Source organism: Taeniopygia guttata, chromosome 5 (genome assembly GCF_048771995.1).
Source record: "Taeniopygia guttata chromosome 5, bTaeGut7.mat, whole genome shotgun sequence".
In the NCBI taxonomy this organism is placed as follows: Eukaryota; Metazoa; Chordata; class Aves; order Passeriformes; family Estrildidae; genus Taeniopygia; species Taeniopygia guttata.
Window position 1 is genome coordinate 53,295,953 of NC_133030.1, and position 20,597 is coordinate 53,316,549.

Below are 20,597 nucleotides of genomic sequence, written 5' to 3' on the forward strand. Positions count from 1 at the left end.
AGATTTTCTTCTGTAAAGTGGCAGTTGCAGTGTCAAAACAGTTTAGAGTGAAAAGAGATATGATCTCAAGTCTTCTGTTGGTCTAAAAATCTAACCGCTGGTATTTGTACAAAAAGCAGACTTTAGGTCCTCCAGCTATGATTTTGGATAAAAATGCCCAGATTGAGGCTGCTGGACAAGTGTAGTTAATTCAAATTAAGACAGATTAGAGCATCCTGCTGTACTGGGAAGTTTTGGACATAGGGAGCACAACCTTTGTGAGGAAGAGGAGCTATTAGGGTACAAATATAATGGTAATGTCAGGAATGTTTAAGTTAATAATAGCTGGAGACTGCCTAGTAAAAGAGGAAAAAGGGGGAAGTTAATCACCTCCAATAACTTTGTTTTCTGCTTCCTCATATAGGTACTTTTTGCTTTGGGTCTCTGTTGTGAGAAGATTAAGCAGGAGAAAAGCTTCTGACTCCTCAAATGAAGTTACTTCTGCATAGACCAATGTGCCTAGACCTGTCTATGAGGGGAAATTTGGGGTTAAAAATCTGAGTTCTGTGTAAAGCTTGATCCTGAAGTGGAAGGCAGTGCTGGTCTGGAATGCCAAAATGTGCTTTTAGATTCAGATCTGGACAGTTTGGTAGGTTTTTGCATGTTGAAGCTTATGCTAGAAGGATAAACTTTCAGCTCACTTTCTCTCTTGAAGTTCACTTTGAAGTATTTGAATTCTTGAATTCTTAGTTTTCAAAATGAGCTTATTCAATCCATTAAAATCAAGACTATTCTAGTGAGGTTTACTGAAACAGTCTATATACATGGACTCTTCCACATGATGCTTTTGGGTGGTAAACCACAGGCGTAACTTTGTTCAAAAAAAAGAAAAAAACTCCACTGATTAAAGCATAACTCAGGCAGCTTCAAAGATTAAAGTTATTCTCAACCAGCAAACCATAATTCTGAAAAGATCTACTCATTTCCATCTATGCTGGAAAGATGGGGTGACATTTTTAAACTCTCCCAAACCTAGGAAAATCCCTCCTCACTGTGTACTTTGAGTCATCTGATTGTTTTTAAACTGATTTTTAAGAAGACATTTAATTTTTAGATAGGAAATAATCCCTGATTTATGAGGGGATTATTTAGGATACAATAGTAGATGTATAACAGTGAGTCTATTTTAAAATACAAGTTATTAAATGGAAAGGCAAGAATTTTAGAAGGAAAGAAATTATGTTCTGACATGAATATGCCGAGTGGCAAAAAACTTACAGCCACTTTTATGGAAGAAGGAAAAAGAAAGAGAGAGAGTGAAAAGACCGCAGCTGGGAAAGTGTTAAACCATCTGCTTTAATATCAACCTTGAGTCAAGCAAGTTCTGGAAAGACAGCTAACTTTAAGCAATGGCACAATGAAACTTAGGCTCGTGAATGGCACAATAGGGAAATTTTCCCAAATCTTAGAGTGCAACCATTGAATGGGTACTAATAGCTGTAACACTGAGAGCAGATTTCCCAGGATTCCCAAGATAGCTTCAATTTCTGCATGATTTGATACATCACCAGTTTGAGGCAAACCCTGTTGTTTTCTCTTGATTTTGGTTCTATATGAACAAGTGTCTAAGAAGCAAAGGCAAAGCAAGTGAAACAGCAGAAAGAATGAGAATGCAATGTATCAAATTCTGCATCTCTAATAACAGGATGAGAGTTTCAATTTTTGTTTTGTACTAATCTAAGGTACTTAATGAGATTTTCCTTTGTTTGTTTTGCTGGATTTTTTTTTTTTTCATATCTCATGAAACAGATGTTCTTTCTTTGGAAACCTTCCCCTTACCATTATCTTCCAATGTTGTCACATAATGACATGCTTGGATTCTCATTCCTTATGTTGTGTTGTGTTTTTTGTTATAGAAATCTGAGCTTTTTGTGAGGAGGGTTTAATTTTGTTCTGTAAATTTGGTAGTAGCAATTTGATCAGAGTTGGAAAGAGGGAAAAGATAAAAATCAAAACATGGAGTCACAAAGTCAAACATTTATCATTTTCCCTTTTCTTCAATCCAACCAACCAACTCCATAAGTCAGCTGCATTTTGTTTCTGCTTTTCACATAGCAGTTAATTAGAAAAGTTCATTGCACAATTTTTAATGCTACTAAATCACTATATTTTGATTAATAATTTATGTCCATGGGGATAGTTGATCCCCATGGTTCTTTAATTTTATATATATGTAAAACTAAGAAAATAATTAAATGGAAAAAAGTAAAGCCAGGAGAAAGGACAGGACTTATTTGCAAATAAAAATATTCTGGTAGTGGTATGTTTCAGCAATCTAATAATGCTATGTCTTAGAAAACACAAATCCTATATTCCATGGTCTTCCTGAAACTCTGACAACTTCAAGGAGTATGGAATTACAGGGCAGGCTCAAAGGTCCTGTAGATTACTCCACCTTCAGCATGGGGGGGTCGTCTATTTATTTTAATGATCTCTAATCTGCTCCTGTGACAATCAGTGGTCTGCAAGTCATTACCCACTGTGCTTCATTAAAATATATCTTTAATAACAAGGACAGTAAATACAATATTAAATATTTACATTGGTGAAAGAAAGCCTCTCGAGGGAAGCTACTTTCAAGGTTAAAAAAATAGGTCTTTAAACTTTCCAAAGTATTATTTTCACTGATTATCTGTGTTTATATTAATAAAAAATATAAAATAGATGAAACATTTATTTCCACAGAAATTTGTGCTCACAGACATTATCTCAGCCTGCAGCTGTTGGTCAGGGTTAAGCGGTAGTGCTGGCTGGAGAAGCTCCAGGTGAACACATTCCCACTGGATTTCAGACAAAGCTGAGATGCCACATGATAAGGGACTATTCTGAGGAAGGTGTGCTGGCAAACAAGCAGGTTTGCATTGTACCTGTCTGATCTTCTGCCAGCTCATCTGCCTGGCAGATGGGCTGATGACAAAGGAGTGCTGGCATGCAAAGCTGGGGATGCTCAGTTGCCTGGAGGCCAGATGATTTCTAGAGTCTTCTACCTTCAGGTGGCCCACAAAGAGGGTGCTCTCTGAACCTTTTTTCCATAAGAGTTGATGTCTATGGGTCTGCCCCATCAGTGGAGCATTCCAGCAATCCCACATCTCCTCCTCACTGGTCAAACTGCTTCAGCAGCCTTCTCCATGTCTGCCTGCCACTCCAGGGCTCTGGCTTTAGCTGGTTCTGCAATGTTGTTTAAAACCAGAGCAAACTCTTTTTTTCTGAACTAGGGAAATTCTCTCTGAATGGACTGATTACATTCCTTCACACTGCTCCTGAAGTGAGTGAAAAAAAAAAAAAAAGATTAACGGTGTTAGGAGGGAAATTAGCAGTGAAAAGAGTGTGAAAAAAAGGCAAGATAGATGCCCATGCCATTTATACTGAAAAACACCCATATCGAAGGTTCTCATTTCTGGCTAGTGAAACTGTCATTTTAATGCAGCTGTGAAATCCTAAGTAGACCTAATTACATTTTGTGGGTGAAAAGCCTGTCTTGAAAGAAAGAATACGTAAGAAGGAAATAACCTGGACTGGGTTTTGGATCTCTGAGTTTTGAACATGGCTTTGACAAATGTTATACCACTCAAGAGAGTTAAGGCAAGACTGAGCTTGCCTACTGCTGGTCAGCTCTGGCTCCTGTTCTTAGTCAAGAGCAGGCCCCACCAGGATGGAATGAATCGGGCCTATTTTAGAAGTCTGCTTTGAGGAGAGTTGACGCAAATGTGGAAGTGTCCATTTCCGTTCCTCACAAAGGGAATCTAGTCAAGTATCTCAGACGCAGACAATCGCATCTCATCAGATGACTCCCCCTCTTCCTGACTCAGTCGTGTGTGTAAGACATGAGGTAACAGTATTTCCTTTCTTGTTTGCTTAGATGGCGTGGGGGCCCACAAAAATGAACCACTAAATGCTCCTAAATGGTTTATCAGATCTGCTTCATGTTTGTGATGTGTCACATTCTAAAAATAAACCACTTCATAGGATAAGGAGTTTGGGAGCACTGGGGAAAATTTAAAAAATGTATTCTGGACAGAATTAAAAAAGTAAAGTTTTCTTCTTTTACCCTGTGGGGTTTTTTGTCTAGGAAAATGTCAAAACCAGTCAACCCTATAAGGGTTGAAGAGTATAAGGGTGAAAGAGTATAGAGATCAGAAGAGGGTGTCTGGGAAAGGCCAAGGGAGAACTGTGGCAGGCACATTTCTCTCCCTCTCAGGATTTTTCATAGAGGTGCACAGAGAGAAATTAAAGAGAAAACAATTTCTATTTCTGCTCCTTGTTTTTCCTATGTGGAATGTGTTTGGAGAATTGTTTACCTGGAGTGAGTGCTTGATTGGATTCTGGTGAGGATTGTTTGAGCCTGATGGCCAATCCAGTCCACCTGTGTCTGGGCTATAGGGAAAGGGTCACGAGTTGTGTTAGAGTTAGAGTCACAGAAAGTAGTATGTAGTTTTAGTATCCTCCTTTTGTATAGTATATGAATGTATTTTAGCATAGTTATAATAAAGAAATAATTCAGCCTTCTGAATTGAGTCAGACATTGTCATTTCTTCCCATTGGGTTCGCTTGCATTTACAATAGAGAACCTGTGCACCCAGTCATGCCAAACTTGGGCCACTGATGATAGACATGGCAGGCAGGCAGAGGGTTTGAGGCAGCTTTGTGACTTTGCTTTCCTGGAAGCACTTTTCCAGCATGTGAGTGTGCTGTGGATCTCTGCAAAGAGATGGGCTGTTTGGCTCAAGGAAAGCAGCCATCCACACACCTGCTTTTGTTTCTGATTTTTGGATGCAGCTGATCATCACAGAGACAAATATTATCAGCCAGGCAAGAGGCAAGGCTCTGGGAGACACTTTCCTGACCTGACCTCAAGGAGCAGCAAGGTGGGAACAGAGATCTCTGGGGAGATACCAGCAGGTCCTCGGTGCTACTGCGTTGCTGCTCAATGGAGCTGGACTGCATTGACAGCTTGATTTTGAAATTTCCCAGGAATTTTGCCTCTAGCAGCTTTTGATGATCCACATCTGGTAGTCTGGATTACCCAGGACTTTTCATTCCAGCACATCTTTGCTGGATGTGACTCTGGAATGGGTCTGCATGTTACCCAAATAGACATGCTGCAAGAAGGGCACCCAAACCCCAGCTTAGGAGGAATAGCTTTGAGATGACAGTTGTGACATTGAATCTGACCCCTCAACAACATTTTTTCAAGTTGTAGTTGTTGGGAAATGAAGTCAAAGCATTTTACAAGTGTTTTCTAGATTAATGAAAGATTTTTAATGAAGCAGTAATTGGATTTCTATGTTAATCAAGTTTTGATTATGTGTTACATGCTCAGGGTCACTGTTTCAAAAGGTTAATGCCAAAACTATCTTTCTTGTCTGCAGTTTTTGTGTCTAACCTTGCTCTTGCTTTATCTGATTAGGAGGGGGATGGGATCAAATTGCAAAGTCAAGATCTGGAGTCTGAGAATCCAACTACAGACTTGAAATTATAAATTTTATTGGGGAAAAAGATTACATGCTGTAGCTCAGAGTCAAGCTCACAAACCCCAATTTTCTTGCAGTCTTTATTCAGGAGTTTCATTTGTACTTAAAGAAATTTAAGTGAATCCAAGTTCTGCATTAGTCATTTTCCTATAAATTCAGGCTCACACAGACTTGTTCAGCTTATCTATTTTTTTTTTTTTTAATTTTTACCAAGGGGTGTCTGGATTTTTGGCATTACATCGCACCCACTCCATCATCTCTGTTACTTTCGAAGAAATTACTTATATTTGAAACTTTGGAGTATGAACAGTTTGCCTGTCAAATTGCATGCAGCTCTCTCTTTCCTGTAGATATATATACAAACATATTTAGAAATATAGCTTTTGAAGGAGTTTTGGTTTTTTTTTTTTTTTTTTTTTTTTTTTTTGCAAGTATTAAACCATTTAAATTTTCTTTGCAGTACTTGCTTTCAAAATAAACAACCTGAAGCTGGGTTTAGATTATGAGAAGGAAGGCCTGTACATATGTTTCAGAACAAATGTGTGGGTGATCCAAATCTGGAGCTTAGATAGTTTCCAAATGACTGATGGACACATAAAACAAGTAACAGAGTAATTTTCTTAGGTTCCAAGCATTCTGGCAGAATTTAAACCAGAGAAGAGGGACTCTTTATCAGAAAAAATAACGAAAGTCATTTGGAAGGGAGGTGGGGAAAAAAAGAGCTGTTTAGCAGTTGAAGTGCCAAGTGCTGTGGGATAGATCCTTAGCACGAAAATCTATTTGAGGCACCTGTAGAGTTCATACAGCTACTTTAAAACAGATACATCACTGGGTATTGGACGGTAGTTTTTCTTTACTTTGGACATGAGTACCTCACTCTTTCATAATTCACACAATTAAAAATTCAGACCTGACAAGATATATCATAAATGTGTCTAAACTGTACTGGCCTTATTCATAAGAGGTAGAAGAGTGATGTCTCTTTAAAATAAAACAGCATTATGTTTTGGTCATAGTGACCTGACAGTCCTTCATTGCAGAAGGGTGACTTCTGTAGCTAATATCAGAAGCCCACAGACACATCTATCCAGCAAGAGCATTCAGTATTAACTGTAATATGAGGTGATTAAGATACAAAAATTCAGTTATGTGTTGACATGCAAAAAACCCTTAGAGGACCATCTGTCAGCACTGAGTTGTCTTAAGTGAATGCCATTATTGTCAGTGAAACGTGACAAGATTTTTAAAATGCACTCATAATAAAGCCATACAAGTTTTCCTTTCTTTAAAGGTGCTATCTGTAACCTAAGGCTCTGAATGCATTGAATAGAAATACCACAAATAAAATTACAGCTTTTCAAAATAGACACTAAAGTTGTCTTGATTATTTTAAATGAAGTTTCTTCAGCAGACAATTTTGATTCCCCCAGTGTACTGAAAAATACCAAGAGCAAATGAAAAGAACTATGAGAATCCAGATCTCTGTCCAGGGAGTGTGTTAATGTGCAGAGCACTAACCAAGGGCACAGAGCAGCTCATGGAGAAGGAAGAACATAAACTTACAAACCAGGATGTGCACTGCCACTGCTTGGTGCAAGGGCTGAGCAGACGCTGGAGGGCTGAGCCAGCTCTCTGAGGACTGATTCACTACTTCTGCTAACTTGATTTGGAACTGGAATCTTCCAAATACGTTTCTGTCTCCTATTAATTAGATGACCATTTTTGCTTATGAGACAGTTCTGAGGTTGAATACCTGAGTATGTGAGAAATGAATGCAGTGCACAGCAAAACAGCAGGAATCTTGTGCCCAATTTCAAAGGTGACTAAAGCAGAGGGAAAGAATGGAAGCAGCAGAAGTTGTTACTATGATCTTTGCCTTCTTCCAAGTTGTCTCCTAGTGCCTCTGTTAGGCTCTCCTTGAAGTGGAATCTAATTGTTTTCAGCTCTGGCAGGCAAACTCTTAGTAGCAGTGCCTTAAATGCAAACCTTTAGGCTCAGTAAGTGATTCTACAAAAGTTTGAATAAGGACTGTGCCTGTTCAATTTCTTTCTCTGTATTGCTAGAAAATGAAGGGATGGAGAGCTGGAAATGATGATTCCAAGAGAAGAAAATCAGCATGGTATTCCAGGAGGAATACATGTTTTCTGGCTCATTCTCTGGAGGTAGGAAGGACATGTTTCTTTTCTTACCGTAATGAAGGACTCTGTTCATGTTCATACCCTGCTTCATATTTTCTGCATTGATCAAATGTTGCCTAGTGCTTGGAGCACATCTGAAATGAATCAGCTGGTTAAACTGGGAGAGAAGGAAGGAAACTTCTGGTGTGGCAAACTTCAGACAGCATTTGTGCAAGAGAGCAGAATCAGAACAACCCTGGCCCTTCCTAGGGATTAAGGGATCTTCACTGCTTTCTGTCCAGACTGCTGCTCACATGAGTCTGGAAGAGGGTTCACCCCTGTAAGAGGTGCTGTTTCCTGGCTTCCCAGAGGTTGATAAGTTTGCATAAAATGTCTGGGTAGCAGAAATCGGTAATTGCAGTATAAAGTCGCAGGGTTTGAAAGGGTAAGAAAGGCTGCAGTCAGCAAAGGCTGACTGCAACAAATATGATGTAACACAGGCCACGATGGGGCGGGGGGGGGGGGTGCCTCAGACAGAAAGTTATTTGAAGTTGTTGAGCAGTTGTTGTCTGCTTTTTAATGTCTGTCAGAATCCTACCCGTCTGCATTGCATCTCACCAGGGAATCCAGACTACTGAGAGGTGATAAGAAAGCGGAAAAAAATAGTAAGGTATTGAAAAATTGAGGAAGCAAAATTAGAGGTAGACTTCAATTTGTGATTAGAAAGCTAAAGAGCTCTCCAGGTGATTAAGCAGGCTGCCTTCAGTTGCAGTAGCTCTCCTTACAGCGTTAAGTGGCCAGCTTCTAGATTGCTTTGGTTTGTAGTCACGGATAAGCACTCCCTCTGGAAATTACTGAGAGCAGCCTGCCACATCAGCTCACAAGCTTATAAAGTTATATTTTAATTCTGTTATTAAACCTTTCTCACTTTTGTTTTTGTCTGTTCATTTCCTCAATTCATCTGGATCAAGCTGTGCTGGAACAGAAGCATGGTTCCTCCTGAATTGTGCAGTTTATGTGTAATAGGAATGTAATGAGAATGGGTGAAGCCCAGTGGCCAGAAGCAATCTGAAATTGATCTTACTCTTTCTATTAAAGGACTGAGGTTAGAAGTGTGGTAAGGGAATACTGGAGAAATGTGCTTTAGCAGTAGGGATAGAATTTTGTTCATATTTTATTTGGTATAAAACATCCAAACATAGGTTAATGGACAGAGGTTATAATCTCTGTTGTTAGCTGCTTCCTTCCTTTCCCAATCCTTTTCTCTTTCCTCTGATTTGAAATTCATCTTTGTCTTGCTCAAGAGACTCATTTAGGTGTGTTGGCTTAACACTTCCATCAGAAAGTTTATGCTAAGCAGATGAAAAAATCAAATATGCTCTTCTGGCTTGTGAACCAGTCAGACAGACTTACTACTGGGACTAGAGATGCTGCTGCTTTTTTCCTTTATGAGCAGTGCATATTACATTATTTGAGCAAATTAATGAATTCGCCTTTTAACTATATCTGTTACAGTTGTGTTCTGATCCTCTCTTGTGACAGAAGTCATGCAAGACAGAAGCTCCTGTTGTGTCTCTAACTTGAATCTATAGGTTCTTGCCTTTAAAACAGTGTCCATGCTTGCCAGATGTTACTCCTACGGAGCACAGGAGGAAATGCTGGTCCTGCCTAGAGTGAGATGCAGCACTGCCCCTTCAGACACCTCCAGAGGTGGTGGGTGCAGTCAGCTCTGCTGCAGCCTCTGCTCCCTAACGCACACACAGCTGTATGACATTGCCCAAGTGACCTGCAGGTGAGCTCTGGGCACTTTTTTGGAGGACATTCTGGCAGTACAATAGATCACTGGTTTGTTAACATAAGCAAACAATTACATTCAATAAATTAACAATTTGCATTTTGTAAATTGATTAAATAATACTCCTAAGCCAGGACACCCCCAAATTCTCAGCTGTGCACACGTAATTCAGATCCTGAGGGAAACTATTACTACACATAGACTTATGTACAAGGTGTTGAAAAGGAGCAATGAGAGCTACTGGCTCGTACCTGAATGAACTTATTTTTCCTGAATATTTCAAGATATTTTTAGTTTTTCTACCATAATAAATGATCCTCAGCTCTTTGATCAACTTGATATTACAGCAAAAGAAAAGAAGGAAAAAAAGAGAAAGGAGTTGCCATCTGTCATCTGTGGCTAATTATTTCCAGCCCTACCTTGTTTTATACACTCCAGCACACTATTTTGGGACTTGTTAACTGAGAAGTCTTCTACTCTGCAAGAGTATAAATGAGTTCACCTCTAGCAAGTTCCCCATGGCTCAGCATGTTGTGCCACCATTTCACACAACTTTCCTTCCAGCTGAATGTCATAATTTATTAGTTCAGTACTTTATCCTGCTCTCAGTGTAAGACTCTGGTTTGTCACCATTTTTTTTTTTTTTTTTTTTTTTTTTTTTTTTTGTGGCTGTATGGGAAAGGAGGACAGGGAAAGTTGGAACAGGACTGCATTCCTGCATTCCTCCAAACTGTTGTTACCAGGCCTGCACCTTGACATTGGCTCTTGGGTAGTTTTTGGAGTAAGCCAGCAAATGAAAGATCTCTCTGTAGATTTGGAGGGACCAAGTCAGGCAGCAGGTGCTCATGGAAAAGCTGCTCACACTATTCATGTAAAAGCAATGCACAATGTGCTCCTTCAGAGGGGACCCAGGAGCCCTTTGATTCTACCTTGCCTGCAAACGTAGCACCCCAAGGACCTGTACAGAGTGAGGAAGCAGATTCACTACTCCAGACTTTCCCAAACATTCCTCTTGTGCCTTGAGATGTGGATTACATAAACACAGGCCATATTTTTTGGGGTTTTTTTTTTGGTGGTTTTTTTTTTTTTTTTGGTACATTATAACCGAGCTACTTCAGCATCCTGGGCTAATCAAAACTTAGGTTTTTACTAGAACTCTCCTGCTGATACTGTTACTGCTTCCTCATTAGTTTTTTTAAAGGTTAAGGTGCATCAGGCTGGATAAAATAGAAACTATCTTAATTTTGTAAATGCTGACACTTGACATACTCGTAATTTTTCATTTTACCAAACAAATGTTTGGGTTTTTTATTAGTTCCTTCAGCAAGGTGGTATTTTTCAGTATAACTAGAAAGTAAGTTTCCAGATATTGTTTTACAGTCTAGATATGTTGAAACATCAAGATCTGAGTTACTCAACAGGAAAGAAACAAGCCAGCTTTCAGGAAATACAAAAAAAATTTCTAAAAATTTAGATCCTTGTGAGCTTTTCAAATGCACATAGGAAAGTGAAAATTATCGTTAAATGGATGTTTATTTTTATTTTTTTATGAAATGGCTGAATAGGCTGAGCTAAAATCTTGGATCTGTGTATTTGGAATTGTAGTACACTTGGAGATAAACTGTGGTATTGTCCTCTACAAGAGTAAGCTTTTTTTCTTTCATATATAACAACTACAAGTAGATAGTGATGGTAGGAAAAAGAAGTATTTTTAGTGAGCCCTACAGAAAGTCGACTAAGTATCATCCCAAGACTCAGAAATTCCGTGTGGGCATCCATTTTAAAACAGAATGTAAGATCAAACTCAGTGATCACACTGTGGATGTGTGAATTTCTTCCAATTTTAAAGGACTTCCAAATATTTAACCAAGTTGGAATTAGGGTTGAACATTTTGTAACAGAGTTTTATATGTCTGGATTATGTTTCACTTCACTGGTTGTCTCTTGATTTTAGCAAGAACCAGCAGCAGAGCAAAGCTATTTTTGCACCAAGATCTTCTAAACCCAGGTAAGACTAGAGTGTTCCTGCAGAATCCCAGGGGAATGAAAAGCAGGAATTCAAACGACTTTTCCAAGATTGCTGTGTTTTTTCACTCCACAGAGTGTAGACCATGTGAAAAAAACAAAAATCAAAAAGAATCTCTCTTATGTCTTTCTTACACTATCAGCAGTCTTAAGCTGAAACTTTTCACACATTATCTTGTATTCATAGAAAATCAATAGACTGCAGGAACCTATCTGAAGTTTACTGTCTTTAGTTTAAGCTAATAATTTTTTTTACATTGAAATATATTACAGTATTTCACAGCTCATTGAAAGGTATAGGATTAGTGAATGACATTTCTTCTACATACCTGCCACTTGAAATAAAGTCAACCAAAAAGAATAGACAGTGGATTAAAAAAAAAATATGGCAAACTGAGTCATTACTTCAACTTTTACTACATGCTGCATAGAAATGTAAGCCAGAATCAGTCATAACTGCCCCATCCTTTCAGTGTTCTGTACCTATAGCATTGAAAAATCCTTAGTTCAGGAGATTCAAGATTAATGTAAACCTGATAAAGGAAAGAGAATATATATACATACCAGCAATTAAGAAAGGTGGGTGAACTGCCCAGATAACTGTGGTACCAACAGTGAAATGTAATGCACCTGTATTGTCAAACTACTCCATCAGAAAAAGAGATTAACTGGTAGCAGGCAGCTGTAGATTTTGCATCTCCTTAAACAACTTTCAGTTCTTATGCATGTTAATAAGAATTATTACAGGCTTTGCTGAGGCAAGCATCTGGAGTACTGTAACAAACAGACCTGCTGTTACTCTCCTAGTCCAGAAAACACAGTGGAACTGAACAACGAGAGACCACAGACTAACATGAAGAAATGAAACATTTTTACGGACATCAGAAAGTTAGAAAGAAAGCATAACTTCACAAAACATCGCTTATTAGTTACCTGTCCCAGAGAGTAGGTGAAGATTTTGCGAGCCTGCCCTGGAGAATTCTAGGTTGCCATAGGCAGGTTGGCACCCAGGAATTGCGTACCCTGTAGCATGAATAGAGGATAAACCATGGCTAGGTATGGCTCATAAGACATACGAGTGATAACCTAGCAAGATTTGCTTCTTATCAGAAGGCTAAGGCATAATTTGGTACTAATTATTGTTCAGGATATCTTACTTGAAAGCAGTATTAAAATTACAAAACAGAGTGATGCTACAGCACACACTTTAGTAACTTTCTTGGCTGAATTTTGTAGGGCAGCATAAGCATTTATGATTGACCTTTTGATGTCTCTAAATGGGTGCTACTCCATATATTTTACTGCAGAAGCATTTGGTCTTAAGATTTGTGAATCAAGCCCTTCTATTTTTGCATTCTAAAAACATCAACTTAAACAAATTTATGCTTCATTGAAAGAGGGTCATCAAAATTTCTTCTGAGCACCATAGTGAGAACATGTTTAACAGTGTTAATTGAATCTGGGCTGAGGTTCAAGTCCTGTATACCAGGTTCTGTGCTCATCTACCAGCAGCAGAACAATAGCTGCAAAATGTTTGCTGGGAAAGAAAAGCACAAAGAGAAGCAATCTGAACTAGCAATAGAAGCTATGAATAACACACAGCAAAAGCAGATCCTGAGCCCAGGAGAAGGACGAGGCAGGCAAATTAGCAGTGGGAACTGTTGCCCAACATTAGCATCAAGCAATGCTGGTAAGATTCAAAACAGTCTGTGCAGTCCTTAGTCAAGCAAATCCTCGCTGAAGTCAAAGGTGGTTTTTCCTGAGTAAATTCTGAATCAGGACTACAATATTTGGCCATGCAGAACACTTCATACAGTATTGATTTATTCATTTGCAATATCAGAAATACAACATAACATTCCTTGAAGGACAAATGCAATACAAATCAATTTTTCCTGACACAAGTATATCTGTATTTACGAAACAGAATCTTTGCATAAACTTTCCCTGTGGTCAGTGACCACTACACATGCAGAAAATCCTACCCTCCAGTAGTCACCATCAATTACCAGTGGTTACTACAAAGTATGGACCTTCTGGGTAACTCATGTAAAGATGAACACATCTTTACATACATTAAATACTTCAGGACTGCTATTTCAGAGAGCAGCAGAGAATCTTAGTGTTTATGCAAAAGGATAACCCTGCTGAGACTCTTGCCACTGCTCTAAGTCTGCCCTGAGTTTGGCTTCATGTCAAGGACTACTGGCAGCAAGCTGATGGTCTTTGAGACACCCTGAGGAAAACTTGTAAGTGAATGCCAGCATGGTTACTTTAGTTATACCACTGAGTTGTGCCTAAGGAAAAACCATTTCAGTATCTTTTAACTTCTTCCATACTGGACTTGGATTTAGTATGTAAAGACACACAAGGAAGACAAAAAAAAAAAAGTGAGGGCCCAAGTATTAAGTGTTGTCATCACATGAATTTATAGCAATATCAACTTTGAAATCAAACTGGGGCTGAGAATAAATCTTTGCAGTATAACACCTTGGTACTGTTGGTTCTCCAGTGAACTGCCTGTATTACTTTGGATTATGCCCTTTCAACAGCTTTTTTAGTTTTCAAACTGCAAATATCATAATTAATAAATGTGTACATATTTAATACACACAGTTCTGTAGCACCTTACTGTGCATTTTCATTCTCAGCTATGGATATTAGGAAAGCAGTCAGCTGTAGAAACACAGTTCTAGAAATGTTCTTTACCTAGCTCTCCATTTGTATTTGCATACTTTTAGGTACAAAATTGTAAACTACTCCTAAAAATCACCTGAGCAATCTTAATTTTGAAAAAAATACCCCAATCAAACAAAACAGAAAATTCAGCCAGTTTTTTTTCAGAATGTGCAGAGGTTTTTCAAGTCAGTACATTTTGCATATTTCTCTGCACTTCATTAAGAAATCCTCTATAGGAGTCTTCTAATGAAAAACAAAACTTAAAAATCCTGAGATGGCTTAAATTGAAAACATTTTCAAGCCTGCAAAATTAATTAAATTTGGGCTCCTGGTGCAAAGAAGCCATTTGAGCAATGAGAAATCTCTGCTGCCTTCATATCCATTACAAGTTCTCCTCTGTGTAGTCTTAATCCAATATATCTCATACCTTTTGCTGATATACAGCAAATGGCTTTGCTACAGGTAACCTTGACAAAATATTTTAAGGCTGTGAGGTTGTGAGATGTTTTGACAGAGATGGGAGTGGTGTAAATTCCACTTTAGCTGTTTGTTCAGTGTGTTTCCTGACATGGTTTTTGTAGTAAGTCACATGTAATTGCTCCATAAATGAGCTAAGACAGAGAAAACCTCTCCTCTAAATGTGGTGGATCTTTCAAAAGCTCCCCAAAGGCATTTAATAACATCCTGTCTCACATAATCAGTGTCAGCTGTATCCAGTCTAATCCTATTCTCTTATGCAAGGTCAAAAAATAATTAGTAATGGTAAGATTTATTTGCCTGATATTAAACCACAAAAAATAATTTATCAGCCTCTGCAGTTTATATGGGATATTTTTTTAGCATTGGCAAATACAAAATCAGCAAAACAGACAAACATTTTTGTCTAAAGCAACTGCAAATTTTAAAGGAAACAAAAATGGGAAAAGCTCCCAGTTCAGCTACTGTGTTGTTTCCTTTCTGAAACAACAGTTGTAAGAAATATTTAAGTATTGCAAATACGACAATTAGTAGTTTACTACAGGAAAAATATCAGTCTCAAACAACCTGATGATAAAGTCTTTCAGATTATCAATTTTTAAAACTACTTTTAATTATGCCAAGGCATGATAAAGTAACTAATTTTTCTACTCTTTGTCCAGAACCTAATTTATACTTCACTGATATGATTGAGACCGACTCCAGTGTCAAGTGAGGCTGGAATTTGGACACACTGTTGTAATAGTCTGTATTTCCTTGTCTTGCCTTAGAACATGCAGTATGTTACTTCAAATATTTTCTGTGGCTCATCTGGCAATAATCACAGTCTACTTACAGACATAAAAAAGACATGGATTTCTCAGTGAAACATGGTCAACACTGTCTAGAGAAGAACAGTTCATCAGTTTTGGTGCCAGAAGGTCATTGATCCACTGTGCCTGGGATAGACACATACAGACTGCTGCTCCTATTTAAGAAATAATTTGATAAGGAAAATAAATGCAATGCTTCTTATGCTTCCCTCCCCATATTCTATAGGTGGTGAATAATTTTTTTTCAGTTCTCTCTCCACACAGATGCCAGGTAAGTGCAGAAGGAGGGGCAGGAGGTGCCCCAGGAGCTGGAGCATGGGCAGCCCAGGTGCAGGCCATGGTGAGAGAGTTGTGTCCCTACTGTCTCCCAAGGGAGGGACTCCACACTGGAGTAGGGAGCATGAAGAGTCCTCCCACTGAGGAGGAGGGAGTGGCAGAGAGCAGGAACAATGAACTGGCCACAGCCCCCATTCCCATCCCCCTGTGACACTTGAGGGGAGATCAGAATAAAGCAGGGAGGGGTGGTGGGAAGGTGTTAAGTGTTTTAAGACTTATATTTTATTTTCTCATTATTCACATGTCCACATGTCTATTTTACAAATTTCAAATGCAAATCTGAAAGATTTTTCTGAAATATGTTTTCAGAAGTTGAAGAATTTTGTGGTTGCTCCACTTCTGAATAGACTTAGTGAGTAGATTTAAGCAGTCTTGAAGCAAAAGTCACCTCAAATCTTATACTTGCTAAAGGGTGAAAGGTTTTCTGTAAAGCAGGAAGGATTGTATCCTGGTCTAAATTTTAACTTAAAGTCAATGATTTTTAAGACATGAAGGGGATTTGAAAGTCACCCTTAAACTGGGTTGTGCTATTCTGATTTCTGTACTTGCCCAATTTAGCCCTATTTTACCCCGCTATGAACAACTTAAGCACAGGAACTGCTATTTTTGCTTCTATTAAGACCATGAAGCTATTTTAAGGGCATGCTTTTATAAATACTAATAACCTGAGATGAAACATTGAGAGAGCAAGCTGGGAGAACCACAGGGACACCTTCAAACACACTGTCACGACTCTACCTCTCAATTCTGTCCTCATCGAGAAGACACGTGGCACTGATGCTGATTTAGCATCACAGACTTGCAAGATGCTGTGAGCTGTGCTTTCCTTCTACCTACTTTCCTATCAGTCATGCCAGTGTAGGTAACTGGCTGTCATCTCCACAGAACAAGGGGAGAAGCTAATAAAAATGTCAAACAATCCATTTTCTGTGAGGGGGTGGTAGTTCTATTCCTGGAGTTACCAGAACTATCCATGACCACAGCATTAAATAGTGTAAAACCCACTGCAGGGACTGCAACAATGCATTTTTATGATTATTTACAATATAGCTTCCTGGTTGACAGGGTCCTATGGAGGCATGCGTCCCACCAGTTGGGGTATTTTTCAGGGGCTGGACCAAGAGCTCTGCAGTGCAGACACTGATACCAGCAAAGTGTGTGAGAATATAAGGAGACTGGGAATGTCCATGAAGTAGAAAAGGGAAGAAGATGAGGACACCTGTAATCAGGGAAGTTAATACCTATTTTATGACAGTATAAGAATACAGAAATATTGCTCTGCCAGCTCAATTTGACACATTTTAGTGTGTCTCTGAAAAAGGCCTGCTGGCTTCCATACCTCTCAGTAACTTTCTGATGAGGGAAAACCCCCCAATTTTTTCATTCATCCTATTTCTTGTTTTTTTTTTTTTTTTTCCCTCACTCTTCTAAAAAGCTCCTGCCATGGCTTCTCTTCATCTCCAGCTTTGTCCATCAGTTCAATCCCCAAATTAGATGTTTCTTCTATGACAACTGGCTTCTCTTGGTCAATCACCTGCTGCTTCTGGCAAGAGACCATTTCCATGTGCCCTCTTGGGAATCCAGACACTAAATAACCTTCCCCTGCAATAAAGGGTTAGGGAGGAAGCCTTATTCTTGAAACTCTAGAATTAAGAACACCTGGCCGAGATTGAACCTATGTGAGATCTAGTTTGGAAGCTGATAATTTTGAAGTGCACAACTTCAAAAGTTTATAAAAATCATAGAACTACAGAATGGTTTTGATTGGAAGGGACTTTAAAGATCATCTAGTTTCAACTCCTCTGCCATGGTCTGGGTCGCTTTCCACTAGACAAGGTTGCTCAAAGGCCCATCCTACCTGGCCTTGAGCAGTTCCAGAGATGAGGCATCCATAACTGAGCCTCACCGCCCCCACATCAAAGAATTTATTTATAGTATTTTATCTAAAATTATGCTTTTCCAGTTTAAAGCCATTCTTCCTTGTGCTATCACTACATGCCCTCCTCAAATGTTCCTCTCCAGCTCTCCTGTAAGCCCCCTTTAGGGACTGGAAATCCTCCAAGTCCTTCTCAATCCATTCTCTGCCCAGCTTGTGTTTGTGCTGGGGGCTGCCCTCACCCAAGCATGCAGGACTTTGCTCTTGGCCTTGTTGTACTTTGTGAGCTTTGGGGCCACCTCCTGCCCCCGAGGCCTGTCTACATCCCTCTGGATGTCATCCCTTCCCTCAAGTGTGCCAAATCCACCGCACAGCTTGGTGCTCTCAGCAAACTCGCTGAGGGTGTGTGGAATCCCATCCTGCAGGTGGATGCAAAGTGGGAAATAGATCCTTCTTTATTCCTCACAGAGCTATGTAAACTGGCCCCACCTTAAAGCCAAACTGCTGGCTGCAGGGTCTGGAATGCTTTGTGCTGGTTTTCAGGTGATCTCCTCTTCAGGCTCTGTTAATGGCACTGACATCAGACTGGGTGTGGCACTGAGATTGATTGAGATTCCCCTTTCCACCAACTTGGCAAGCCTATGCTAATTATAACACAAATTCCTGACACTCTGGAAAGCTCCTTGGAATATTTTAGGTACCAGCTGCAAAGTAGGCTGGATGAGGTCTTCTTAATGAAGAAACTAATTGGCTACTTTTTTTTTTGCTATGAGTAAACCCACCTTTTTTTTCCTAGTTATATTTTCTGAAATAGCTGAGGCATTTTAACGCAGAAATGTGGCATACAACATTCCCATTGATACAGTCAAAATTTTGAAAAGCATTAAGAAATCTGTCAGAGGAAAATTTTGGGTGGCCTCAGTTATCAGTAATGCTGCTGCATCATCACATCTCCCTTATCTACCTATTTATCCACCTATATTTGTCAAACAATGTGGGTGGCCTTTTGTGAAGTAAACATATATGAATATGAATTCACGTACTTTAAATCTACTATTTTCAGAGAATATAGGAGGAAAATAGTGCATAAAGGCTTTGAACTGCCATGCTGAGGCTATAAATACGTGAATGAATAATTATTATTCTATTAGGCGGTTGACAGAGCTGTTGTGGTAGAATTGGAGCTATTTGCACTGTTTAATTTTGTTTGTTGATGCCTTCAAATATCTCTGTTGCCAAAACACAAATTATATTTCATTCATACCCAAGGCAGTCAGTTCAATAGAGGTATATGAACAAAATATAGGGACTTATGACTAATGAATAAATGAACTTTCTGTTCTCAAAATGCTAAGATGACTTACCCTCTGTGCAATAACATAAGCTAATCAGTTTTCCATAAATTTCTAATTAATAACAGATTAAGCTCTTAAAAGTACCTATGGAAACAGCTCACATTTTTCCAAACTTTTGCATTATTGCATTGATGAAGTACTCTAGTTTGTATATGAATATCCAATATTGGCTTTAATCAAGTGGGTTATTGCAACAAAATCCAAGATTGTGAAGCTTTGCCTGCTTGGTGACCACTTTTCTTGGTATCACTGTGGCATTATATTGTGGCTATATGACTTCACATTTTGTCAGTCTTTAAATGCATGAAATATGCTAATAGATCTGAAATTTAATAGCTGTCTGAGTACAATTTTACTGATTATTAGATTTGCAGAAGAAAAAAAGAAACAGGTGCAGAAACATTCCCTCCTGCAACTGCAGAAAAATATGATAGAAATTAGCCATTCTGTGTCTGCATGGAAATAATCATAAATTGTTAATAATATTTCATTTTGAGTCTCCTTGAGAAGCTGATCATCTGCATACTGTGAAAAACATCAGCAGTACTGACCTACAACTTATAAATCATTGCTTTAAAAAAAACCAGTCACTCTTTTAAGGGTTAGAGATCATTCTTGCAATACATTTCAATGACAGCTGATAGCTTGTATACTGCTTAAATGCTTTTTGTTATTTCCAGTGGGAAGCAATAGTCATAAATGCATTGTACAGGTGCCAAAACATACCTGTTGTTTGTGGACATTTCCCATTGGAAGTCTATTGCAAGTGTGTTTTATATTTCTCCTGAAGAGTCAATATCAGCAGTGGCTCTTCATTGCTGCCAGTGATAATACACAACAGCTTCTCTGAGGTATTTATTTTTATGATGAGTTTTTGCATAATGGCAGGAAACAGTTTTCATGAGGAATGCTTTTCTGCAGGAAAACAAATATCAAACTGACCTGAGGGCTGTTCTTTCCTCCATTTACATTGGGTCCTTTTCTTCAGCTAGCTGAATAAGAGTTGTTTCTAATGTAATTAGGCCATCACGAATCATCTTCTCCCTACCTTTTCTCAATCAGAAATGCTTTGTTCCAGTGTGCCAGCAGCAGATCCATTTTTTTTCACACTTTTTCTATTGCATTACTTCAGGCAATCTTTACAACAGTGCAGCTGCCCTCTCTGAGTGCACTTAAAGCTTTGTTCCAATGTGGAGAATATTATAGGGTAGCTGTCGGTAAGGATCAGGTTGAGAAGATTTCTGTGTCTATGTGCGACTTTTTATCGGTCTAAAGGACTGGAATTTGAAACCATATTTTGGTTTCCTAGTTAGGAATATGAAGATTCTTAAGATATCAGCTGCATAAATTAGTAATATATTAAAAGCTCCCTTCTAAATCCTCTATTGCCAGTGCAATTTTCCTTTCCCCCCATTTTTCAACAGTCTTCCTTGGAGTCTCTAAGTTTGGGAGCTTTAGATAATCACTGACTCATTTTGTAATCTAGGAATGCACTATGTAAGAGGTCCTTTCTAAATATATGGATGTATTTACTGCATACATCAACTGTGCTTGTATTTATATTTCATACCTTTTCCAAAATCTGCTGTGATGATTTTAAGTAGGGGGATGTGAA

At 38.7% G+C, this 20,597-nt stretch overlaps 1 protein-coding gene across 22 annotated transcripts in view; it reads right to left on the reverse strand.

The window, feature by feature from the left end:
* The window catches only part of BEGAIN (brain enriched guanylate kinase associated), a 159,699-nt gene that overhangs the window by 62,357 nt on the left and 76,745 nt on the right, over positions 1-20,597 (reverse strand). For 12 of the 22 annotated variants that reach the window (XM_072930413.1, XM_072930414.1, XM_072930415.1 and 9 more), the window contains one exon: positions 12,381-12,470. The exons of 9 other annotated variants lie outside the window; for them this stretch is intronic. In XM_072930413.1, the coding sequence (XP_072786514.1) occupies positions 12,381-12,470 (90 nt within the window). Of the gene's footprint in view, positions 1-2,906; positions 8,069-12,380; positions 12,471-20,597 lie in introns of those variants that run through there. One more of the 22 variants, XM_072930431.1, reaches the window with a different exon arrangement.